This window comes from Pelophylax lessonae (genome assembly GCF_965119305.1).
Source record: "Pelophylax lessonae genome assembly, chromosome: 1".
NCBI classification, from domain to species: domain Eukaryota; kingdom Metazoa; phylum Chordata; class Amphibia; order Anura; family Ranidae; genus Pelophylax; species Pelophylax lessonae.
In genome coordinates, this window is record NC_138768.1 from 636,215,858 (window position 1) to 636,240,243 (window position 24,386).

Consider the following 24,386-nt stretch of genomic DNA (forward strand, 5'->3'; position numbering starts at 1 on the left):
TGAGAAAAATTATGAGCTGTGGGAGACAAAATTCCTAGGCCATCTGCGCTTGATGAATCTTAAAGAAACAATCCTGCAGGAACCACCAGACGGAACAGACCCTGTACAAGACAGGAATAAGAATGAGGAAGCTTATGCTGAGTTAATACAATTCCTGGATGATAAAAGTCTATCTCTTATAATGAGAGAAGCAACTGATAATGGAAGAAAAGCGCTGAAAATCCTGAGAGATCATTATGCTGGCCAAGGTAAGCCACGTATCATAAATTTATACACAGAACTAACATCTCTTCAGAAGTCTGAATGTGAAAGTGTCACAGACTATATCATACGCACAGAAACAGCGATTACAGCACTTAGAAATGCAGGAGAGACCCTCAGTGATGGACTATTAGTGGCTATGATTCTTAAAGGCCTGCCTGAATCATTCAAACCATTTGCAATCCACATAACACAAGGTAAAGAAGATATGACGTTTACTGACTTTAAAACTCAGTTAAGGATTTTTGAGGACACTGAAAAATATCACAGCAGCACAAGCACTGATAATGTAATGAAAATCAGCACCCCTGTTGTACCAACAAGGGAGAAAGACATCATTGTCTGCTACAGTTGTCATCAGAAAGGTCACAAAGCTAATGCATGTCTATACAGAATGAATAAGAGGAAGACAAAGTGGTGTAATTATTGCAAGAGCTCCACTCACAGTGAGACATTGTGCAGACGAAAGGCACGAGACAATGTAAAGCAGGTTGTGGATGATACAGAACAAACATTTGCTTTTAAAATAAGTGAAGACCAGTTAAACAATCCCAAAACAAAAAGCCTGATGGTAGATACAGGAGCAACATCGCATATTATCACAGACATCAAGAAATTTAAAAGATTTGACACCTCGTTTATGCCAGAGAAACATTACATGGAGTTGGCAGATGGGAAAAGAACTTCCGGTGTAGCACTCAAGAGAGGCGACGCTGAGGTATACCTAATGGACAGTAAGGGAAGACAAAGGAGGACATTGCTACAAAACGCATTGTTTATCCCCACATATCCACAAGACATTTTCTCTGTTGAAGCAGCAACAAGAAATGGGGCGTCTGTTGAATTCAGACAAGATGACAGTATTCTGATCCATAAGAATGGTACAAAATTTGTTATAAAGAAATACAACAGGCTTTACTATTTGAACACCTATAAGGAATGCGATGACAGTTGTTACGGTTGTTATGATATTCAGACATGGCATGAAATCCTAGGTCATTGTAATTACGATGATATCTTGAAACTACAGAATCTAGTAGATGGAATAAAGATCCAAGGTAAGGTTGATAAGTCCAACCTGAATTGTGAGATTTGTATCCAAGGGAAATTTGCTCAGAGTAGAAACAGGGAGCCTGACACCCGTGCAAAATACCCACTTGAACTAGTACACACAGATTTAACAGGTCCTATAGAGCCAGTTGCAAAGGACGGATTCAAATACGTCATAGGATTCACTGATGATTATTCTGGTGCAGTGTTTGTATACTTTCTGAAAAACAAGAGTGACACAGTTCTAGCCACAGAGAAGTTTATCGCTGATACTGCCCCCTATGGGATCATCAAGAGAATGAGGTCAGACAATGGTACCGAATTCACATCGAATGACTTCCAGTCACTACTCATAAAGAAGAGCATAAGACATGAGACTTCAGCACCTTATTCACCACATCAAAATGGAACAGCTGAAAGAAACTGGAGATCACTGATAGAGATGGCAAGATGTATGCTAATAGAGAGCAAAGTACCAAAAGAGTTATGGACATATGCAGTGATGACAGCAGCTATGATTCGAAATAGATGTTTTAACAATCGTTTGAAGCAAACGCCATACAACATACTGACAGGGAAGAAACCAGACTTATCAAAAATGAAGATTTTTGGGTCAGAATGTTTTGCATACAAACACGATAAGAAAAAGCTGGATCCAAAATGCACAAAAGGAATTTTTGTAGGATATGACAAAAATAGTCCTTCTTACCTAGTGTATTACCCTGAAACTGGCAAAGTCTTCAAGCACAGACTAGTAAAATTCATTGAAAAGGATGTAATCGAGAAACAAACTCAGACTGAGCTGTTGGACAATAATGATGATTTCTATGAGGAAAGGAGTGTAATTCCTGTATCAGGTCCAATGACTAATGAGACCCCAGATTCTTTAGAGAAGATTGTAGAGGACAAAGATGAAGACCATGGTACAAGATACCCTACAAGAAATAGAAAAACTCCTCAGTATTTAAATGACTATGTACTAGAATCTGTTGATGATGATCAGGTACTGATGAACATAGATTACTGCTATAGAGCACATGATGTACCTCAGACCTTCAGAGAAGCTATGGAAACACCCCAGTCACAAAGTTGGTTAAATGCAATGAAAGATGAGATGGAATCACTAAAGGAGAATGATACCTTCAAATTGACCACATTACCAGAAGGCAAACATTCAGTGGGGGGTAGATGGGTGTATGCAATAAAAAGCAATGCAGATGGAACTGAAACGTACAAAGCCAGATTTGTGGAAAAAGGCTATAATCAAGTAAAGGGAACCGACTACATGGAAACTTTTTCTCCAACTGCGAATTTTACTTCATTACGCATTTTGATGCAAATGGCAGCACAATATGATTTAATCTTGCATCAAATGGATGTGAAGACAGCTTACTTACATGCCCCAATTGATTGTGATATATATATAGACCAATCAGAAGGTTTTGAGATCAAAGATGACACAAATAAAAAGCTAGTTCTCAAACTAAAAAAGTCACTGTATGGTCTTAAGCAATCGGGAAGAAACTGGAACAAGATGCTACATGATTATTTATGTTCAAATGCATTTATACAAAATTCTGTAGACCATTGTGTTTATGTCAAACAGAACAGAGATGAACAAGCAATATTACTAATATGGGTGGATGATCTCATCATTGCTGCAAGCAATGAAAAACTACTCAATGATGTGAAGTCAACACTAGCGACAAAATTCAAAATGAAGGATCTTGGAAAACTGAACTATTTTTTGGGCATTGATTTTAGACAGACTAGTGAAACGGTGAAGATGAATCAGAAGAGATACATTTTGAAAATGATAGAAAGATTTGGTATGTCAGATTGTAAACCGAGATCTACTCCTTGTGAACAAAAATTAGATTTCGACGACAAAAGTGAACTTGCAGATGTAAAAAGCTATCGGGAGATAGTAGGCAGTTTGATTTATGTGGCTACGTGTACAAGACCGGATTTGAGTTGGACTATAAGCAAACTGTCACAACACTTTTCACAACCAAGTGTACAACACATGATCACGGCCAAACACGTACTGAGATATTTGAAAGGAACTGTCAATTTTGAACTATGCTACAGAAAATGTAAAGAGAAGTTAAAACTAGAGGCGTATAGTGATGCCAGTTGGGCCTCAGACCAGATTGATAGGAGAAGCACAACAGGATATTGTTTTAGCCTGACTGAAAATGGACCTCTGATTTCTTGGAAATCAAAGAAACAACCAACAATTGCACTATCTTCATGTGAAGCTGAATATATAGCATTAGCTGCAACCACACAGGAGAGTCTATATCTTGCACAACTGCTGAGAGAATTGGACAGTGAATGTCAGTTTGAGCCAGTGAAGATTTTTGAAGACAATCAGAGTGCGATAGCTCTCGCAAAGAACCCAGTTTACCATCAAAGATGCAAACATATTGACATTAAATTCCATTTCCTTAGGTCTATTCTGAGTGAAGGCAAGATAGATCTTGAGTATTGTTCTACGGATAAAATGGTAGCTGATGTTATGACTAAACCAATAACAAAGTTTAAGCTTGATAGATTTGTGAATTATATTTTTGGAGTATAGAGAGTAAAATGATGTAACTGTACTAAACTATTTTTCATAAGCAGTATAAGAGCAAGTGGGGGTGTTAAGATATATGACATTTTGTTTATATGCCCTTATACAGCTTATCCATTAATCTACAGTGATATGAATATGTTGTCTGTTTGTTAACCAGGAAGTGTTTAAATAAAGTTGCACTCACTAAAAAAAAAAAAAAAAGAGAAAAAAGAGGCAGCAGAGACTGCAGTGTGTGTTCCTGAGAAAACTAAAGCATGGTGCCTGTGTGAGTCTGTCCTCCATCAAAGATCTGCTATAATCCGGTTATCCTATCTCTTAAGTAAAAAATGGCAACACAGCCATCTCAGAGCATCAAACTGAATGCAATGCCAAAGGACTACTTGTAAGGTTGGAGTTGTTGTAGGGAGCAAGAGCCGCACAAGCTACTGCCTCCTCTGTAGTGCTGGCTCCTGTCCCATGCAGAATGATACCAACTGCATTCCACCTCTTATCCCGGCTAGGAGTCTCCATAGTGGTACCAGCAGCAGGAAAGATGAGATCTTCTGGTCAGTGTAAAGCAATACACCAGGCAGAATAGTATAGGGCTGCTGTCACACTGATGTGCTGTGGCTTACCCACACAGTGAGTGCAGTGCAGTGTACCTGCAGCTTTCCTGCGGGTTTGCTGTGCTTAGCCTTAGACTTTTATTATATCCTGCCGGTTTTGTGCACTTTCTGAATGCAGGAGTTTTGGTGTGCTTTCAGAAAGTCCACCATACCTGCAGGATATAATAGAAGTCTATGACAAAGCGCAGCTAACCCAGGAAAGTTGCAGATGCACTGCATTGTACCCGCGGTGCAGGTAAACCGCAGCACATCAGTGTGAAAGCAGCCTTATAGGAGGCTCATAACATTTACATTTTCAGTTTGGGGTGGTAGTAACATTTTTTTTCACCCCCACCCCAACCGCACCCCCTTCAGCTGCAGTGGCCAGAGGTGTACACATTCCGCAGCAGGAGTTATATGCCCTCTCATGATTGGTGGGGGGTAGCACTTGCCAAGCATAACCCAAGTGAAAGCTGGTCTGCAATTGCCCTGCAACCTTGTGTAGTACAGCAAACAAGAGGTTAAAGCAGGTAGCGTTGTGTTGCTTTCTCACCACCTACTTTGACCCCTTGGACCCCACAGAAGCATGCAGTAGTAGAGCACCTGCAAGGTGGCCCCATTTACTTGAATGGGTCATGATTGTCAGGCGGTAGCACCAACCAAAAGCAACAATTCCTGCTGCGACATGTGTACACCTTTAGCTGATATGTTGCCTCCTGATCACCTGATTTTAACCTATGATTGCCATGCAGTGCACACGATTGCAACATGGTAGTACGGCAATTAGAGGTTTAAATGAGGTGTGATGAGGTGACACTGTGCCTAGTGATCTTTGACTTCCCCCATGTTGTTCAGGTAGATCTCCACCTTTTTAAAGTTGCCCACCCCTGTGCTAGATGCATAACAGTTTTTAGACTTGACTAACAAATGAAAAGTTGAGCTACAGCTAACAAATTTCTCCTTTCGGAATAAAAGTTTCTCCTTTTGGAATAAAGGTTTCTCCTTTTGGAATAAAGGTTTTAGTTAAATTAATAAAAAACGACCACCGTAAGCACCCTTGCCAGGGTTAAATAGTTTGTCTCGATCCTCTAACTGCCACTTTTGCTGGACAGTGTGGGAGAGAGAAGACCTGCAGAAGGACTCAGGTAAGTATTTAGGGAAGTGGGAGGGAGAAACAACTGCCGAAAGAATGCATGGAATGTATTAAGGTAAAAATAAAACTATTTGACTTTAGAACCACTTTCATTTTTGTTTTGGATTCAATGCTACTAGCATTAATAAATAGATATGATCTATATTATATTTACTAGTTTAAAACTTTTTCTTCACATTTCTTCAGGTGTATCCTGGTTTCTGGTCTGGGACAAAATGATGTCATACATCCCAGGTGTCGTCATGTGCATATTTTTGGTTTTATCTAGAGGAGTGGCTTTCTCTGCTAAGCACACCCTCCTGCCTGCATGCCTGAGATAAGGGCAGATGGATTCCAGGAAGTACATGCTACATAAATCATCTGCCCTTACTCAAGATGGCTAGGCCAGAACTGCTATTGGGGGCCTTTCAAAGTGATTTCTCATCAAAATAAAGCATAGAGACGTGGATGGATGGGGGAGTTTGCTTTGAATATTAAAAATTTATAAAATAGCATTTTCAGTTTGTGGTGCTCAGATACAGTTAAGTTCCGCTTTAAGACTGGAGAACCCCTTCCATTATCTTTATTTCCATATCATGAGGTGAGGGGGGAGATGTTCTGTAGTCCATATACAATATGAGGACCAAAGCTGATAAAATTCTGTGCAATTTCAGTGCAACAGTGTCAACTCACTACAGGAAGTTAGAAGCACAATGATTGCTGGTAGGATCATTTTGTGGGTTTTATTCTTGTTTGCCCTCAAAGGACAGGTATAACAAAACATTTTTATTTACATAGTTAGTGAGGTTGAAAAAAGACATCAGTCCATCCAGTTCAACCTATGATGTGTGTGTTCGCTGTTAACCATACATTGTATACCCCTGTATGTTGTGGTCTTTAAGGTGCCCATCTAATAGTTTTTTGAAACTGCCGATGCTCCCTGCTGATACGACTGTTTGCGGAAGAGAATTCCACATCCTTACTGCTCTGACAGTAAAGAACCCCCTACGTACTTTAAGGTTAAACCACCTTTCCTCTAGTTTTAGTGAGTGGCCACGTGTCTTATTGTATTTCCTTTCTCTGAATAGTTTGTTCCTTATGCTAGGGTCGCCAGTACAGTATTTGTAAATTGATATCATATCCCCCCTCAAGCGTCTAATCTCCAGAGAGAATAAGTTCAGCGCTTGTAGTCTTTTCTCATAGCTGATGTCCTCCATTCCCCTAATTATTTTTGTTGCCCTCCTCTAGACTTTCTCCAGTTCCAGCACATCCTTCCTGAGGACCAGTGCCCAGAACTGGACAGCATACTCCAGATGTGGCCGGACCAGAGTCTTGTAGAGAGGGAGAATAATCTCTTTATTTCTGGAGTGAATCCCCTTTTTTATACATCCCAGTATTCTGTTGGCTTTGCTTGCAGCGGCTTGGAATTGCATGCCACTGCCAAGCCTGTCCTTTTCCATCTTAGATTCACCCAGAGGTCCCCCCCCCCCCCTAGTGAGTAGCTTGCTTTCTGGTTTTTGGCACCCAAGTGCATTACTTTACATTTTTCAACATTAAACCTCATCTGCCATGTGGTTGCCCACCCCATTATTTTGTTCAGGTCCGCTTGTAAGGTTTCCACATCCTGCATAGAAGATATTGGCATGCTTAGTTTAGTATCATCCACAAATACTGAGATTGTACTAGATATCCCCTCCTCTAGATCATTTATGAATAAATTAAACAGGATTGGCCCCAGGACAGAAGCCTTGGGGACCCCACTTTCCCCACCCGCCCAATCCAAGTACTCTCCATTAATCACCAACCTTTGCACTCTCCCCTGGAGCCAGTTCTCTATCCAGGTACTCACCTTATGGTCCATACCTACCTTCCTTAGTTTGAACAGTAAGCGTTTGTGGGGAACGGTGTCAAAGGCCTTCGCAGAGTCCAGATACACCACATCCACAGGCTTACCTTTATCTAGGTGGCAGCTTACTTCATCATAGAAGGTTAATAGATTGGTTTGGCAAGAACAATTTTTCATGAATCCATGCTGATTACTACTAATAATAACATTTTCATTACTAAAGTCTTGTATGTGGTTCCTTAACATCCCCTCCAAAATCTTGCAGACTACTGATGTTAGGCTGACCGGCCTATAGTTACCCGGGATATATCTCGGCCCTTTTTTAAATATTGGTACCACGTTGGCTTTTTTCCAATCAGCTGGCACCATACCCGTCTGTAAACTATCCTTAAAAATCATGAATAATGGTCTGGCAATCACCTGGCTGAGCTCTTTAAGAACCCTCGGGTGCAAGCCATCCGGTCCCGGTGATTTATTTATGTTAAGTTTCTCTAGTTTAGTTTTAAGTCTATCTTCTGTTAGCCATGGCGGTACTTCCTGAGGTGTGTTGTTTAGTTTGGCCTTACAAGCTGGGTTAGTGTAGCCCCCCAATTCTTTTGTGAAGACTGAAGCGAAGAAATTATTTAACACTACCGCCTTTTCCCAGTCCTCTGTGGCCAAATCTCCCTTGTCGTCTTTTATGGGGCCAATGTGTTCTGGCCTCGCTTCCTTACTGTTTATATACTTAAAGAATTTCTTGGGGTTCTTTTTACTCTCTTCCGCTATATGTCTCTCATGTTCTATTTAAGCCGCCCTGATTTCGTCTTTACATTTCTTATTACACTCTTTGTAATGCTTGAATGCTGCCAATGACCCCTCAGTCTTGTATTTTTTGAAGGCCTTTTATTTATCATTAATATGCATTTTTAAGTTGGAGTTTAGCCACCCAGGGTTTAGTTTTGCTCTTTTAAATTTATTTCCCTTTGGAATGCACTGGTCAATCCATTTTGTTTAGTATGCTCTTGAAGCACTCCCATTTTTCCTCCGTGTTCTTTGTTCCCAGGGTTCTATCCCATTTGATATTTTCTAGCAGAGAGCGCAGTTTTGAGAAATTGGCTCTTTTGAAATTCAGTGTCCTTATGTTACCCTTATGTTTCCTATTACTATGATTAATACTGAAGCTAATTGACCTATGGTCACTGTTTCCTAAGTTGCCCCGTATTTCTATATCCGTGAGCAGGTCTGTATTGTTGGTAATCAGTAGGTCAAGTACAGCATTGTTTCTTGTCGGTGCATTCACCATCTGACCCATGAAATTGTCCTGCAAAACATTTAGGAACTGCCGAGCCTTGGCTGAATGCGCGGTTCCTTCTGCCCATTCTATATCTGGATAATTAATCTGGATAATTAAAGTCCCCCATTATATTGGTATATTTGTCAGACTTAAAGGAAGTAAAAAAAAGTAAATTAAGAATTAGGGTTTTTTTTATAGTTTATAGTATATACAATAGTGTTTTCTTTACCCTAAATTCCTATATGTCAGCCTGTACCTTCTGTTGGTAGTAACACTGCAATCCCTGTTTATTTAAATATCAGTAAATGCATCCCTTTGGAATTCGTTTGGAATTTCCATACGTTTCTGCTTTGGTGACAATAGCCATCAGGACAAATACATTGGTAATTCTACTTAGCCAGGACACAGACAGAAATAAAAACGTAAAGAGGACCTGTCTTTCTCTGTGAAGAAAAATTGGTATCTGAGACTGCAGAAAGAATTTTTTAGAAGGAAAATCATCCAGTACACTTTGTGTTTTATTCGTATTCTAATTGTTATTCTAAGCATATTTCTGCCCGGAAGGTGGTGCTACAGTTGTATCCCATGACTTTTTCACAAAAAAAAAAAAAAACATACTTATTCTACTACCCCTTCTTGCATAATTACTACTCTTAAATATTTCCCAACTTCTAAGTAACTAATCAAGTACTCTACAGAAGTTAATGTTCATTCAAGTGTTGTGTTATAATGTATGGGTAAATAAAGCTGAACACTCATGTCTAAAATAAAATAATCTTTCAAGTCATGTAAAGTGAAAGCCAAACGTGTTACCATCACAGCACAGTCTGTAGACACTGAATAGATCTTTGTGTTTTCATCAGCAATCTGTAGGTAGCTTATAGGTGAGGAGTGTCCACGCAGTAATCCAGTGGGCCACCTAAAAAAGAAGAGATACATAAAAAATACCCAGCCAAAGATAGCCCTGTTATTTTAGTTTAACACCACATATGAATCCAGTGAATAAAAGTGTAGAAATAGTAAATGTCCTTAAGTGTCCAATCACACTGGTACGACTTGTCAGGCGACTTGGTCAGCCTGACAAGTCACGCACCGTCGCGTCCCATAGTGTAGTACAGGAACGGTTCTAATAGGAGCGACACAAGACGCTCCGACTTAGAAAAAGGGTCCTGTACTACTTCGGGGCGACCTGGAGCGACTTGCATAGACATTCATTTTATGAAGTCCGTGCAAGTCGTGCCGAAGTCGCGGTGCGCGCGACTTCACAGATCGCCCCGAAAGTCGTGCCGCTTCAGTGTGAACCGGCACTTACAGTTGTAGCGGACCCCTGACTTGGTCCCCCAAACTGGTCCCAGGTTCTGATCCCTTAATGGAGTAAGCAGTCGGGCATGGGGTATTTTCAGCCAGATGCATAAAATCTCACTTAGTCCTCAGACAGTAATCAGGCAGATAGTGTCCTTGTTTTTTTGTTGTTTTTATTGTTTTGTAGAACTGGGATGGGATTGAGAAGAGCTTTGGAAAGCCCAGAACTAAGCAACTTGAATGAGGACACTATACAAGCTAAAGCAGAGTTTCCCTTCAAAAAAAGGTAGCACACTGTTTCAAAACAGGGGTATTCTCTTCTCTAAGGCCCAGCCCTGGCAGATTGGTTTAGAACAGTTCCTCTATTCAGAAAGGGTGCACAAGCAACAGTCTCACATGATTCTCCTCTGCCTACTCACTGTGATCCAGGCAGACTGAAGGCCTCCTTTACTTCAGCTGACTATGACACAAGGTATCCCAGATGGATCCTTGCTAGATTGTTGCCTTGAATATTCTGGTGACTTTGGTCACCGAGTGAGAATCATCCAGGACTTCTTAGCGCTTCTCCTAAGCCATGGAAGCATTAAAAGCATTTTCCGACTGGGCCACGCTCAGCAGGTAAAAGGACCCTGCTACTCTCTGCTTTCAGCATTATATACACCTGTCAGCTACCTGCTGGCCATTCTTCTTGACCAGGGATTGGCTGAAGATGTATCCAGGGCCAGCTCAGACTCTGCCCTCTCCTGCTCACTATGTTTCCAGAAGATTCTGGAAAGACAGGGGGAGACAGAAAAGCCTGCAGTTGCAGAACTCAGAGTAGGCAAAACACAATCAAGTCTCCACTTCTAACAGCAGAGGCAAAAAACTTTTAGCACTTGACCTAGGAGGGTACTACACAATACTGTAAAAGTAGGATGAGTAATTGGTTATTCTTGTTAGAGAAAAATGGGTAATTAAAAAGGGTTCTTTAAATAAAAAGGTTTATCTGGCCAAAGATAAAAGCCTTGCACTCCAAGCATATAGGCTGATATCCCCACAGCAAGAGGACTGTGAGTGTTCTAGCCTTGCTACACGGTGAGTAGAGCATATGCCATTAAGCACCGTGTACAAAGTAGATGCCTCATTAAAATAAATTGGTTACCCCTCAAACCCTGGACCAGCAACAAAGTCTAATAAACAGTCCATTAAAGCCATGTGGGAAAGGGATTAATATTTAAAAATCAGTGTCAGGACTGGAACCTACAAGGACGTAGGATAGGTAGTGTTTGTTACCTACATGGCTACACTACTGCTGTGCTTTAGACTATGATGTCAAGCTCCTCGGCCCTGCATCTATATTTTCTATATCTATGTTAGGTACAATGTGGCACCTACCCAGGTACATACGGATTCCATACACGAACAATCCTATCCATGCCGCCAGTAACAAGAACATTGGCTTCTTTGGAGAAATCAAATGTTTTGACGCCTCTTTTAACCCTGAAGAGGGATTCATCACTGATATTTCTTTTGAGAGGAACATGGTTAGCCATCATTGGGCGTTTGCTCTTCACACTGCCAGACTCCATCAGATCCTTTAAGCGCTTCTGCAAATTTTTTGTTCCCTCTACGCAACCTGTTACAAATTCAAGTAATATTGTATTAGTGGATCTTAAACATTATATAGATAATTAGACTAAAAATTTATAGCAAGCAATATATAGATTTAAATTATTATTTTATTTTTGCCAATATTTAATATTTAAGACTTTAATATTGAAGATGCACAAAAAGATTATTTTAAGCTGTAGGCAACTTCTACCTAACTCACAAGTGAGATATTACTATTCAGAATCCATTAGCAGGCACATTATATAGTATTTTGTGTGCTAACTTTTAGTGGATGGATTTTCCTCATGTGGGAGCATTTTAATTGTAGCTTGGCTGGGGATCTGAACCTGCCCTTACATGATCAAATACATACAGTAGTTACTTTATTATCCAACTCCTAAACTTCAGCAGTTCTGGTCCAAATAGAATTCTAAAACCCTGGATAACTATGGCCAAACACAAGATAAATTGTAGATCTCTCTGCCCTGGTGCCTTACTATTCTAAAGCCCTGATGGGGAGATCTGTTTGGGTGGGATTGCTTTTTAATTAAAATAAAGAAAGCACTATTTTGTCTTAAAAACAAAGCTCACCTATCATGATTTACCTGAGCACAAATTTCCAGAGAAATATTTAACCACTTGACCACCAGATAGTTTTACCATCTTCATGACCAGGGCATTTTTTGCTATTCAGCACTGTGCTATTTTAACTGGATATTGTTTGGTCATGCAGCACTGTATGCAAATGAAATTTATATCATTTTTTTCACACAAATAGAGCTTTCTTTTGGTGGTAGTTAATCACCACTGAGTTGTTTTTAATCTTTATTATATAAATGAAACAACACAGAGAATTTTGCAAAAAAAAAAAAAAAAAAAAACATTTTCTTCTTTCTGTTATAAAATATATCCAATAAAATTTAATCTCTTCTTACAATTAGGCGAAAATGATTCTTTGGTAAAAAAAAAAAAATCAACAAGTATATATTAATTGGTTTGTGAAAGTATAGCATCTGAAAACTAAATATACTAGAATTTACAGTATCTCACAAAAGTGAGTACACCCCTCACATTTTTTAAAATATTTTATTATATCTTTTCATGTGACAACATTGAAGAAATTACACTTTGCTACAATGTAAAGTAGTGAGTGTACAGCTTGTTTACCAGTGTAAATTTGCTGTCCCCTCAAAATAACTCAACACACAGCCATTAATGTCTAAACCGCTGGCAACAAAAGGGAGTACACCCCTAAGGGGAAATGTCCAAATTGGGCCCAAAGTGTCAATATTTTCTGTGGCCACCATTATTTTCCAACACTGCCTTAACCTTCTTGGGCATGGAGTTTACCAGAGCTTCACAGGTTGCCACTGGATGTCCAAATTGGGCCCAATTAGCCATTTTCCCTCCCCGGTGTCATGTGACTCGTTAGTTTTACAAGGTCCCAGGTGTGAATGGAGAGCAGGTGTGTTAAATTTGGTGTTATCGCTCTCACTCTCTCATACTGGTCACTGGAAGTTCACTATGGCATCTCATGTCAAAGAACTCTCTGAGAATCTGAAAAAAAAGAATTGTTGCTCTACATAAAGATGGACTAGGCTATAAGAAGATTGCCAAGACCCTGAAAATGAGCTGCAGCACAGTGGCCAAGACCATACAGCGGTTTAACAGCACAGGTTCCACTCAGAACAGGCTTCGCCATGGTCGACCAAAGAAGTTGAGTGCACATGCTAAGCGTCATATCCAGAGGTTGTCTTTGGGAAATAGACGTACGAGTGCTGCCAGCATTGCTTCAGAGGTTGAAGGGGTGGGGGGGTCAGCCTGTCAGTGCTCAGACCATATGCCGCACACTGCACCAAACTGGTCTGCATGGCTGTCGTCCCAGAAGAAGCCTCTTCTAAAGATAATGCACAAGAGAAAGCCCGCAAACAGTTTGCTGAAGACAAGCAGACTAGGGACTTGGATTACTGGAACCAGGTCCTGTGGTCTGATAAGACCAAGATAAACCTATTTGGTTCAGATGGTGTCAAGCGTGTGTGGCGGCATCCAGGTGAGGATTACAAAGAAAAGTGTGCCTTTCCCACAGTCAAGCATGGTGTGGGAGTGTCATGGTCTGGGGCTTATTAGTGCTCTGGAGAGCTACAGTTCATTGAGGGAACCATGAATGCCAACATGTACTGTGACATACTGAAGCAGAGCATGATCCCCTTCCTTTGAAGACTGGGCCGCAGGGCAGTTTTCCAACATGATAACGACCCCAAACGCACCTCCAAGACGACCACTGCCTTGCTAAAGAAGCTGAGGGCAAAGGTGATGGACTGGCAAAGCATGTCTCCAGACCTAAACCCTATTGAGCATCTGTAGGGCATCCTCAAATGGAAGGTGGAGAAATGCAAGGTCTCTAACATCCACCAGCTCCGTGATGCAGGGATGTCTTTTCCACTGGGCATGCCGTCGGTTGCCCGGGGGCCCCACTTGCCAAGGGGCCCCACATGGATGGTGGCATGTCCCTGGTGGTCTAGGGCCCCCCGTTCCGTTGTCCGCCGGCCCGGGCCCCCCCCCTTGTTTTTTTCCGCCCGCCGGCGGCGACTGTGGCTCGAGTCTGCACTCTGCACTGCACAGACACTGGTTGCTAAGGCCAGCCCGATTGGCATCTAGCAACCAGTGACGTTAGCAGAGCAGACCCATGATGCACAGCGCTGCAGCGGAGGACTCGGAGGAGGATCCTCCTCCTCGTCGGCTCGACCTCCTCTCCTCTCCGTCGGTCTCCGCGCCTAGAAGACTGGCTCCGCCTCCGCCTCCACCCACCTCCTCCCATGTGCAGCCGTTGTAAAGGTAAGGCAGCCAGCCCAGCTGCCAGGCTGCTTGATTATTGATATTCTTTTTTTAACCCTCTCATGGCATGATGATGATCGACGACACAAGAGACAGACAACTACCTGTCCTGGAGGATATACCTTACTATATATTGGTCCCTGTAATATGTATATAGTAAGGTATATATCCTCCAGGTAGTAGTTGTACTCTCTTGTAGTATAGTGTTCCCTGTAATGTGTATATAGTCTATATACATATTACAGGGAACACTATATACTACAAGAGAGTACAACTACTACCTGGAGTATATACCTTACTATATACATATTACAGGGACCAAATATATACTACAAGAGACAACTATCTGGAGTATATACCTTACTATATACATATTACATGGAACACTATATACTACAAGAGACTCTTGTAGTATATAGTGTTCCCTGTAATATGTATATAGTAAGGTATATACTCCAGGTAGTTGTACTCTCTTGTAGTATATATTGGTCCCTGTAATATGTATATAGTAAGGTATATACTCCAGGTAGTTGTCTCTTGTAGTATATAGTGTTCCCTGTAATGTGTATATAGTCTATATACACATTACAGGGAACACTATACTACAAGACTACAAGAGAGTACAACTACTACCTGGAGTATATACCTTACTATATACATATTACAGGGACCAATATATACTACAAGAGAGTACAACTAGGCTCAGGCTGGAGTATATACCTTACTATATACATATTACAGGGACAAATATATACTACAAGAGAAAACTACCTGGAGGATATACCTTACTATATATATATTACACGGAACACTATATACTACAAGAGATTCTTGTAGTATATAGTGTTCCCTGTAATATGTATATAGTAAGGTATATACTCCAGGTAGTTGTACTCTTCTGTAGTATATATTGGTCCCTGTAATATGTATATAGTAAGGTATATACTCCAGGTAGTTGTACTCTCTTGTAGTATATATTGGCCCCTGTAATATGTATATAGTAAGGTAAATACTCCAGGTAGTAGTTGTACTCTCTTGTAGTATAGTGTTCCCTGTAATGTGTATATAGTCTATATACATATTACAGGGACCAATATATACTACAAGAGACTGATTTTGTTTGAGGTACCAATTAAAACAAATATCGCCTTATCGATAACTTGCATTTTTATTCTCGTGCGTGATTGTGTAGGCGGGGGGCCCCAGTGCACTGCATTGCCCGGGGGCCTATAAGGCTCTTAAGATGGCACTGCCGTGATGTTGTCATGGAGGAGTGGAAGAAGACCCCAGTGGCAACCCGTGAAGCTCTGGTGAATTCCATACCCATGAGGGTTAAGGCAGTGCTGGAAAATAATGGTGGCCACACAAAATATTGACACTTTGGGCCCAATTTGGATATTTTCATTTAGGGGTGTACTCACTTTTGTTGCCAACGGTTTAGACATTAATGGCTATGTGTTGAGTTATTTTGAGGGGGCAGCACATTTACAGTGTTATACAAGCTGTACACTCACTACTTTACATTGTAGCAAAGTGCATTTTCTTTAGTGTTATCACATGAAAAGATATAATAAAATATTTACAAAAATGTGAGGGGTGTACTCACTTTTGAGTATATAAACGCTTTACTAGTAATGATGTTGAGCAGCTACTTATATTATGACTGTGATAGTGTGAGGGGAGATCTGCAACTAACTGACACTAGCTGGGAGGGACACTAACTGACAGTGACTTCGCTGGTGACACTAATACAGTGATCGGTGATAATACTATATACTGTACTAATGACACTAATTGGTATCAGGGGTGATCAGAAGGGCATTCAATGGTTTAACCATGTGCCTAACAAGTGTATGTATGCTGATTTTACTCACAGGATCTGGATGTCTTTTCTCCCTAAACTCAGAGTTAATTTCAGGAAAAAGAAACAGTCAGATCCTTGGTCTGCTTTGGGTGTTCTATGTGGATTTAAACATAGAACTCTGTGCTGTTATTGGCAGCAGACGATCAGCAGGTATACAGAAAAAACCATTGGCTCTAACCTGCTGACAAACTCATTTTGTGTCCTATCAGAAGGCAGATCAGCGCCCGAAAACTAGAATATTAATCGCAACGTACCTGTACATTGCCATGCCTGGCTGTGCCGTCTGCTAGCAGTAAATGTATTGTTATCTGGCGGCAAGTGGTTAAAATGTCACATGAAAATAATGTTGTATGAATGCATTGTTTGAAAAAAAAAAAAAATCAGATTAGAAATTCTGTCCGATGGTCTTACTTTTCTATTGAGCAATTTCAACCCTGTGATCACAGTTGTATTTTTTCTCCTCTACTTCTCCCCATTATGATTACTGCCATACCCTATATTTTTCTGTTCATCTGTCCCCAGAACTCTACTCTATGCTTTGCTACCAAGCAGGCATCAATCAATTGGGCCTGTTCCAACTACACCTATCTAAACATAATGCTTGTAACCATCAGGCAGTGCTATCTGTAGAAACGTGCTATAACAGGATCTACCTACCTATTATTAGAGATGTGTAATCATCATTGGAGCTTGAAATAATTGATTCAATTGAATGGACATATGTGATCTAAGAATGAACAAAGAGAGGGCATAAATAATTCTGTTTATATGCAATGTGTGTTGTGTAATGTACGTGTAGTATAACTCATCACTTTTTCAAAGACTTGTCATGGCACAATTTTGCTTTTGGTAGAGCTTTGTCTTTTCTTCAGTTAATCCCATATCATTATATATTTACAATGTTATCTGCTGATTTTACATGGGTGGTTATATCAGGGGAGGACTGGGCCAGGGGGCAGGGGGAAAACTGCCCCCTGGGCCGATTCGATGCTCTGTAAAAAGGCTGCACCGCTTCTGCCACAGACTGGTGTAAACTGTGTCTGAGCAGAGGATGGTTCTATGCCCCACTGGAGACCCTCCTTCCCTGGCCAGCTCTGACCAAGCTGTCCCAGGTCCCTCCAACTGCCCCCTGTTGGCCAGGTCGGTAACACGGATTCAGCCGGTGAGTAGAGAGTACCTTGAGCAGAGCTTCAGCCTGGAATGGGGATCAGGAGGAGGCCAGGAAGAGGTAGAGTGGGAGGGGGGCCGAGTCGCTGCACCATGGGCCTCTGGTTTTTATTTGCCCCCTGGGCCGAAAGTTGCCAGTCAGCCTCTGGGTTATATCCAGATTTGATTATTAACTTAACTCAATATACTTAAAATCTAGCACCAGCCAAATGTTGTTGGACAGTCCCCATATAACCCCTCACACTCTGAGGAAGCCTCAGTTTTGTAGCAAGCAATAGAAAGAATATAAGGATCAAAAGTAAGGACTTGTGTCCAGTACTGTACTCAAAGAAAAGGGTTTCACAGTTGAGTCAAAAATCTATTATCTTAATTATACAGCACAGGACACAGGACTTACACTGCCATGGTCACAAAATCAGGTTGTATCATGGGACCAGCTAGAGATCAAGGTAAAAAACAGGGCTTCTGGCCTCTTGTCCAAAAGGTCCTTAAAAAATCAGCATGTCCTCAGCAGGGACAGTTAAGGTTTTGTTAGGGCAGGAAATGGCCTGGTCCACTACCGCTTTTTTAAGGAATCCCTCTTCAATAGGATAATGCTGAGCAAAGGGGTTGAGGCTCTACCAGTAAGTGTACAGGGAAAATCTTGGCAGGCTTGGGCATTTTTAAGGAACTCAGACTGATGATTTAAGATTAGGCCAAAGCAGGCTGCTTTAAGGCCAGGCTGGGCATATCACGTAAATAAAAGTGGAATCCTTAAGTTTGGGAGAAATATTGGCAGATTTAATTCCTCCTGTACTGAATTATTGAAATCAGATGACGTTACATCCTCCTCTATAGAAATGTAGCAGTAGCAAGAGAAAAGTCAGAGGCAGACTCTGGAGCATAGGCTGAGGGGTCACCTTGCAGTCCTTAAAATCTGAAACCTTTAACAGGCTGAAAACCTGCCCAAAAATTCAGGTATGGTATGGAGGCTGAACACTTTTCTAGGAAGTGCACCAGAAGTAGCAATGACGGTCTCAGAGGAAAGAAGAGACTGAGAGACTGCAACCCCCCCAGAGCTACTAGCTGAACTTGAGCAGGCAAGGCCCCCTAACGTATTGCCCTTGTGCCTATGATCTGTCAGGTGTATGTGTGTGTGTGTCCCATCAGAGGTACTCACAATCAACCGCTGAAGAAAGGGTGGAGCCAACACAGTGCGCTCACATAGATTGAGGTTACACAGGCACAATAGTGGCCAGCAGGGAGATCAAATTCAGATTAGGAATGCTCCAGAAACTAGCACTACTCCCCTAAGACCACAGCCATACATCTAATGTTTCTTAGCCCCTGCTCCACTGTCAGCCCACAGTAAAAAGTAAGAAAACAGTACTGTGGGGACCAGTAAATGGCACACAGCCCAGACTTACCCCAGCAGACAGAGTTCTGCTCTTCTTACTTTAATGGTTAAAAGATAAAAAAAAAATAAAAAAAAGCTGCATAAGCAACCTCCATTAGGGCACTGCAGGCTTAACACTGTGGGTTACATTTTACAAATGGGCCATGAGATGTAGGCGGCTGGTGCTCCATGGGCGGCAGATGGAGCACACCAGACCCCCCCTCCCGGACCACACCAGGCCACCGCACACCGTACCCCCCCCCAGACCATAGCGTGACAGGACAGGAACAGGACAGGGACAGGACAGGACCCCCCCCCTTACTCACCCTGCCTGGATGCAGCAGCAGGCGGCGGCAGCTTCGACTTCTTCCCCCTGTCTTCTGCGTCTCCTCCCTCCTCCTCCATGCCCATTGACATGGCTTCTCCTTTCGACCAATCGGGAAACGGGTCTCAAAACCCGCTCCTGATTGGCCAGGAGGAGGATCCGTATGACAATAGTGAATCTTCATTCGCTATTGTCACACAACTGGGTGGGCTCGGGGTGCAGAGCCCACCCTTTCTTTTTAGCCTGTGAGAGCCTCTGGCTCTAATCACATGGTTAAAAAAAAAAAAGCGCCCCACTGAACTCCATGCGTTTGGCGCCCCGCATGTAGATTAGGGGGCTGGACGCATGGATAGGGGGGCGGCGCCCCTGCGCCCCATATACACCAGCCACCACTGTATTCTACTAATGTAAAATGGAGAGATCTCAGTTACTAATTGGCCATCAGCATAATGGTGGGCCCATAGGAAGGTTTGGGGGACAGGACAGAGTGTCAGGCTCTGACACTACCAGGAAGTGTCAGATCTTTACTGATAGGAATGGCCCAGGATTCAGCAGACACCTGTTGAAGCTTGTACTTTATACTTGACAGCAGTTTTTCTTTTAGTTTTTTTTCTATCTCTGTAAGGTTGCATCACAATATTAGATTTTACCAGCAGGTTATGCTCGGGTGAATTTTGTATTTTTTTCTCTCAGTCCTGAAAAAAAAAAACAGGACCTATCATGACAGACAAATCTTGTTTATTTTCACTGAACAAGGAGAAACACTGAAACAAGGAGAATTATTGTAGTTTTCATAACAATGTAACTATTACCTGTGTAACCCAGTCATTGTGCACCTTCCAACGAACAAGCTTAACATGGCTTAGGTCTGCAATGTTATCTATTGAAATACTAGGAATTTCTTCCACAGCTTGGCATTTTGTCCAGTTCCTGTTAAAAAATGATTTATATCGAGTTGACACAACCCATAAAAGTATTTAGATCAATTGTTCCAATGTTATCTGATTAACCCTGCTTAGGAACATGTTATAGTGGATGTTACAGAGATTAAGTTTGCATTGGCAATTCATACCTCAGAACTCAGTTTCAAGAGCTTTTCGCAAGAAGGGACAGCTTTTAAACTGTGTAGACTAAGGCTCCTTTCAGACGGCCGCTCCGCTGCTGTAGTCCGCTGCGGGACTTTTTTTTTTTTTTTTCCACGGAGCGGATGACAGAACCGGAACAGAACTGAAAGGAGGAAAATCGGATGTCAGCGGATGGTATTCCGCTGACATCCGCAGTGCCATTCACTTACATTGATGTCCGCAAATCATCCGCAAAAAAATAGGATGATTTGCGGACACACGGAAAGCAGCGGAGCGGCCGTGTGAAAGGAGCCTTATACAAGGAGATAAATATTTTTATTCCGCAGTATCATGATTGTTACTTTAAAGTGATACTAAATCCGCAACAGTAAATTCAGTCAGTATATGCAGTAAAGCATGTTTGTTATACTCAGTGTGGAACCTAAGGAGTTAATCCTCTGCATTGTGTAAAAAGGCTGTTTGATCCTGTCTTCTCTGATCCTCCCCTTCTTCCACTGTCCCCAATCCATCTTCTAATAGAACAGAGCCTTGGGAGCACTCTGCACATGCTCAGCTTGGTGTGTATTGCTAGAGAATTTTCTTTTTCTTTTGGGAGAGTACATGTAAACAGCACAGGGCCAATCAGCACTGTCCAGATAGAAAGTCAGGGGTCATGCAGCCTCATAGGACAGCCAGAGAATGAAAACTCCTCCTACAGGCTTTAACCAGACACTGATAGAAGTCACAAAACTGCTCTAACTGCTGATGAGAAAAGGTATTTAGCAGTTTAGCAGAGAGAGAGCCTTAGTCAGCTCACATACATAAAGGCCAACTGAGACTCATAATGAGGTCTAGCTACCAGGTGAGATATGGACCTAGGAATAGAGGCTTTATCCCACCAAAGCTCTACAAAGCCTCTGGGCTTTAGGACCCAGACAGTAAGTATTAGATATCTAAGAAAACAAAAAGTTTTCTCTACATCAGCCATAAACCCTGAAGCCGTTCACAATGTGTAAATGAGAAAAACATACACTTAGACACATTTTGTATTTATTTTATTGTAGTGAGAGAGAGACACATGAACTGTTGCTATGTTGACAAAATCCCATTGTTTACAGAACTCTGTAGCTCAAGCTCCAATTCCCACACTGAACTGAAGGGGTAAAGTTGCTTCACCCTTCCTGGCAGCTATTATCAGATGGGGCTGTCTGGAGTTTCAATCAGAGAGGGAGTCTGAAAGAAAACAGATTCTGCTCTGCTTTATATTTAGAATTCTTAGAAAGCCCTGGCAATCCTTTGTAATGTGTATACCCTATAGATAAAGCCTATTTGTAAAATATTAAATGTAAACAGTAAAACAAATCTAAAGCATCCTTTAAATAACTTAAAAACTTCAATAAAATACAATTACCAAAAAATCATTCTCTTTCAAAACACTCTAAAAATTGAACTATTTTATTTAATCAACCAACTGAGCAATCAGCAATTGATGAATCTACTATACCTGAGAGTTTCTGCCATGTGTGAAATTAGAATAATGTTAACACATCCCTGTAACACAATAAAAATGATAAAGCAGTAATACATTAATGCAGCCTTTTCTAATGGAAAGACAAATAATATTTGAAGTTATACTGCTAATTGATCCATGATTATAATGAATCCTACTGTATGGTAAGGTTTGCGTGAATACACAAATAGTTCCGTTTGTTATAATATATGCAGTAGTTCTTTACTGTTGTTTTATAACCTTTTGTTTTTGTTATTTACATATTATCTGTAGTAGAGGAGGTGGTTTGTCCATACATCCATGGTGTATATCATAAGCTTAAATATATAGTCAAGTTCTAGATACAATATTGTGAAAGCATGGCCTTTTTTCTTTCGTTTTAGCCTGATGGGTACACCAGGCCTGGTATTATGATTATTTTCTTTCGGATAATTGGCGTTCATTAGCAATATATTCCATTTAATCTGTAAGCTGCTGTATTAATATGTTTGTGGAATTTCTTTATTGTATCTGCCTATATTCAATAAAAAATGTAAAGCTTAAAAAAAAAAAAATGTATGCAGCTGCGCTATGTATTAGCCGCAAACTGAACAATTTAAAAAGCTGGGCAGTTTCTTTATTTTATATAATGAATGGGCAATATGATTTTTAATAATATTTTTTTTTAACAACAAATACGTACTTAAAAAGCAAGAAACATGTTAAACAATAAATAATTCTGAGATGAATAAAAAACAAACTTACTTGCTCGTCACCAAAATAAATAACACCCTCCTCAGTATCTCGCTGACTAAAATATAAAAAAGAAAGTGTAAGCAATGGCTATCTTAAAAGTAAAAAAAAAAAGTTTTTTTTTCTCTCTTCCAAGAATGTCATATTTGTATGGTAAGACGTCTGAGCACTCTGCATGCTATCCTCATTTCTAGCATATATAAAGGAGCTACATGAGGACCACAGCCTTTTTAATGCAGATTTTTAGACAGTGTAAGTTGTTTTGTTTGCTGGCAAGTATGCTGGGAATTTTTTTGTTTTCTATGTTCTGTGCAAAGCTCTTCCATGTGCACCCTACTCTAAAAGCTAGCTTTAAATTGGGACAGTTGCCATTTTTTTTTTTTTTTAGTCTACTAGAATTGGCGCATGGACACAATGGACTGCCCTTGTGCTGTACTGGACTTATAATGTGTGTCTATGGGGCTTAAGTAGGAATGGGCTGCCTCCAGGCATACCTGCCTTTGACACATAATAAACACAAATTGACAGTAAAAAAGAAGTATAAGTTTAGGTAAATAAAAAAAAAAAATATATATATATATATATATATATATATATATACAGTGGGTACGGAAAGTATTCAGACCCCCTTAAATTTTTCACTCTTTGTTATATTGCAGCCATTTGCTAAAATCATTTAAGTTCATTCTTCTTCCTCATGAATGTACACATAGCACCCCATACTGACAGAAAAACACAGAATTGTTGACATTGTTGTAGATTTATTAAAAAAGAAAAACTGAAATATCACATGGTCCTAAGTATTCAGACCCTTTGCTGTGACACTCATATATTTAACTCAGGTGCTTTCCATTTCTTCTGATCATCCTTGAGATGGTTCTACACCTTCATTTGAGTCCAGCTGTGTTTGATTATACTGATTGGACTTGATTAGGAAAGCCACACACCTGTCTATATAAGACCTTCCAGATCACAATGCATGTCAGAGCAAATGAGAATCATGAGGTCAAAGGAACTGCCTGAAGAGCTGAGAGACAGAATTGTGGCAAGGCACAGATCTGGCCAAGGTTACAAAAAGATTTCTGCTGCACTTAAGGTTCCTAAGAGCACAGTGGCCTCCATAATCCTCAAATGGAAGACGTTTGGGACGACCAGAACCCTTCCTAGAGCTGGCCGTCCGGCCAAACTGAGCTATCGGGGGAGAAGAGCCTTGGTGAGAGAGGTAAAGAAGAACCCAAAGATCACTGTGGCTGAGCTCCAGAGATGCAGTCAGGAGATGGGAGAAAGTTGTAGAAAGTCAACCATCACTGCAGCCCTCCACCAGTCGGGGCTTTATGGCAGAGTGGCCCGACGGAAGCCTCTCCTCAGTGTAAGACACATGAAAGCCCGCATGGAGTTTGCTAAAAAACACCTGAAGGACTCCAAGATGGTGAGAAATAAGATTCTCTGGTCTGATGAGACCAAAATAGAACTTTTTGGCCTTAATTCTAAGCGGTATGTGTGGAGAAAACCAGGCACTGCTCATCACCTGTCCAATACAGTCCCAACAGTGAAGCATGGTGGTGGCAGCATCATGCTGTGGGGGTGTTTTTCAGCTGCAGGGACAGGACGACTGGTTGCAATCGAGGGAAAGATGAATGCGGCCAAGTACAGGGATATCCTGGACAAAAACCTTCTCCAGAGTGCTCTGGACCTCAGACTGGGCCGAAGGTTTACCTTCCAACAAGACAATGACCCTAAGCACACAGCTAAAATAACGAAGGAGTGGCTTCACAACAACTCTGTGACTGTTCTTGTATGGCCCAGCCAGAGCCCTGACTTAAACCCAATTGAGCATCTCTGGAGAGACCTAAAAATGGCTGTCCACCAACGTTTACCATCCAACCTGACAGAAC

General features: G+C 41.1%; 1 protein-coding gene across 1 annotated transcript in view; it reads right to left on the bottom strand.

The window, feature by feature from the left end:
- Positions 1-24,386, bottom strand: part of LOC309546425 (cilia- and flagella-associated protein 337-like) — an 86,239-nt gene that overhangs the window by 37,029 nt on the left and 24,824 nt on the right. Inside the window, exons 5-10 of the mRNA XM_082246099.1 lie at positions 22,504-22,549; positions 21,754-21,800; positions 19,998-20,115; positions 16,976-17,045; positions 11,404-11,644; positions 9,541-9,646 (exon numbers count right to left, since the gene is read on the bottom strand). Coding sequence (XP_082102225.1) covers positions 9,541-9,646; positions 11,404-11,644; positions 16,976-17,045; positions 19,998-20,115; positions 21,754-21,800; positions 22,504-22,549 — 628 coding nt within the window. The remainder of the gene's footprint in view (positions 1-9,540; positions 9,647-11,403; positions 11,645-16,975; positions 17,046-19,997; positions 20,116-21,753; positions 21,801-22,503; positions 22,550-24,386) is intronic.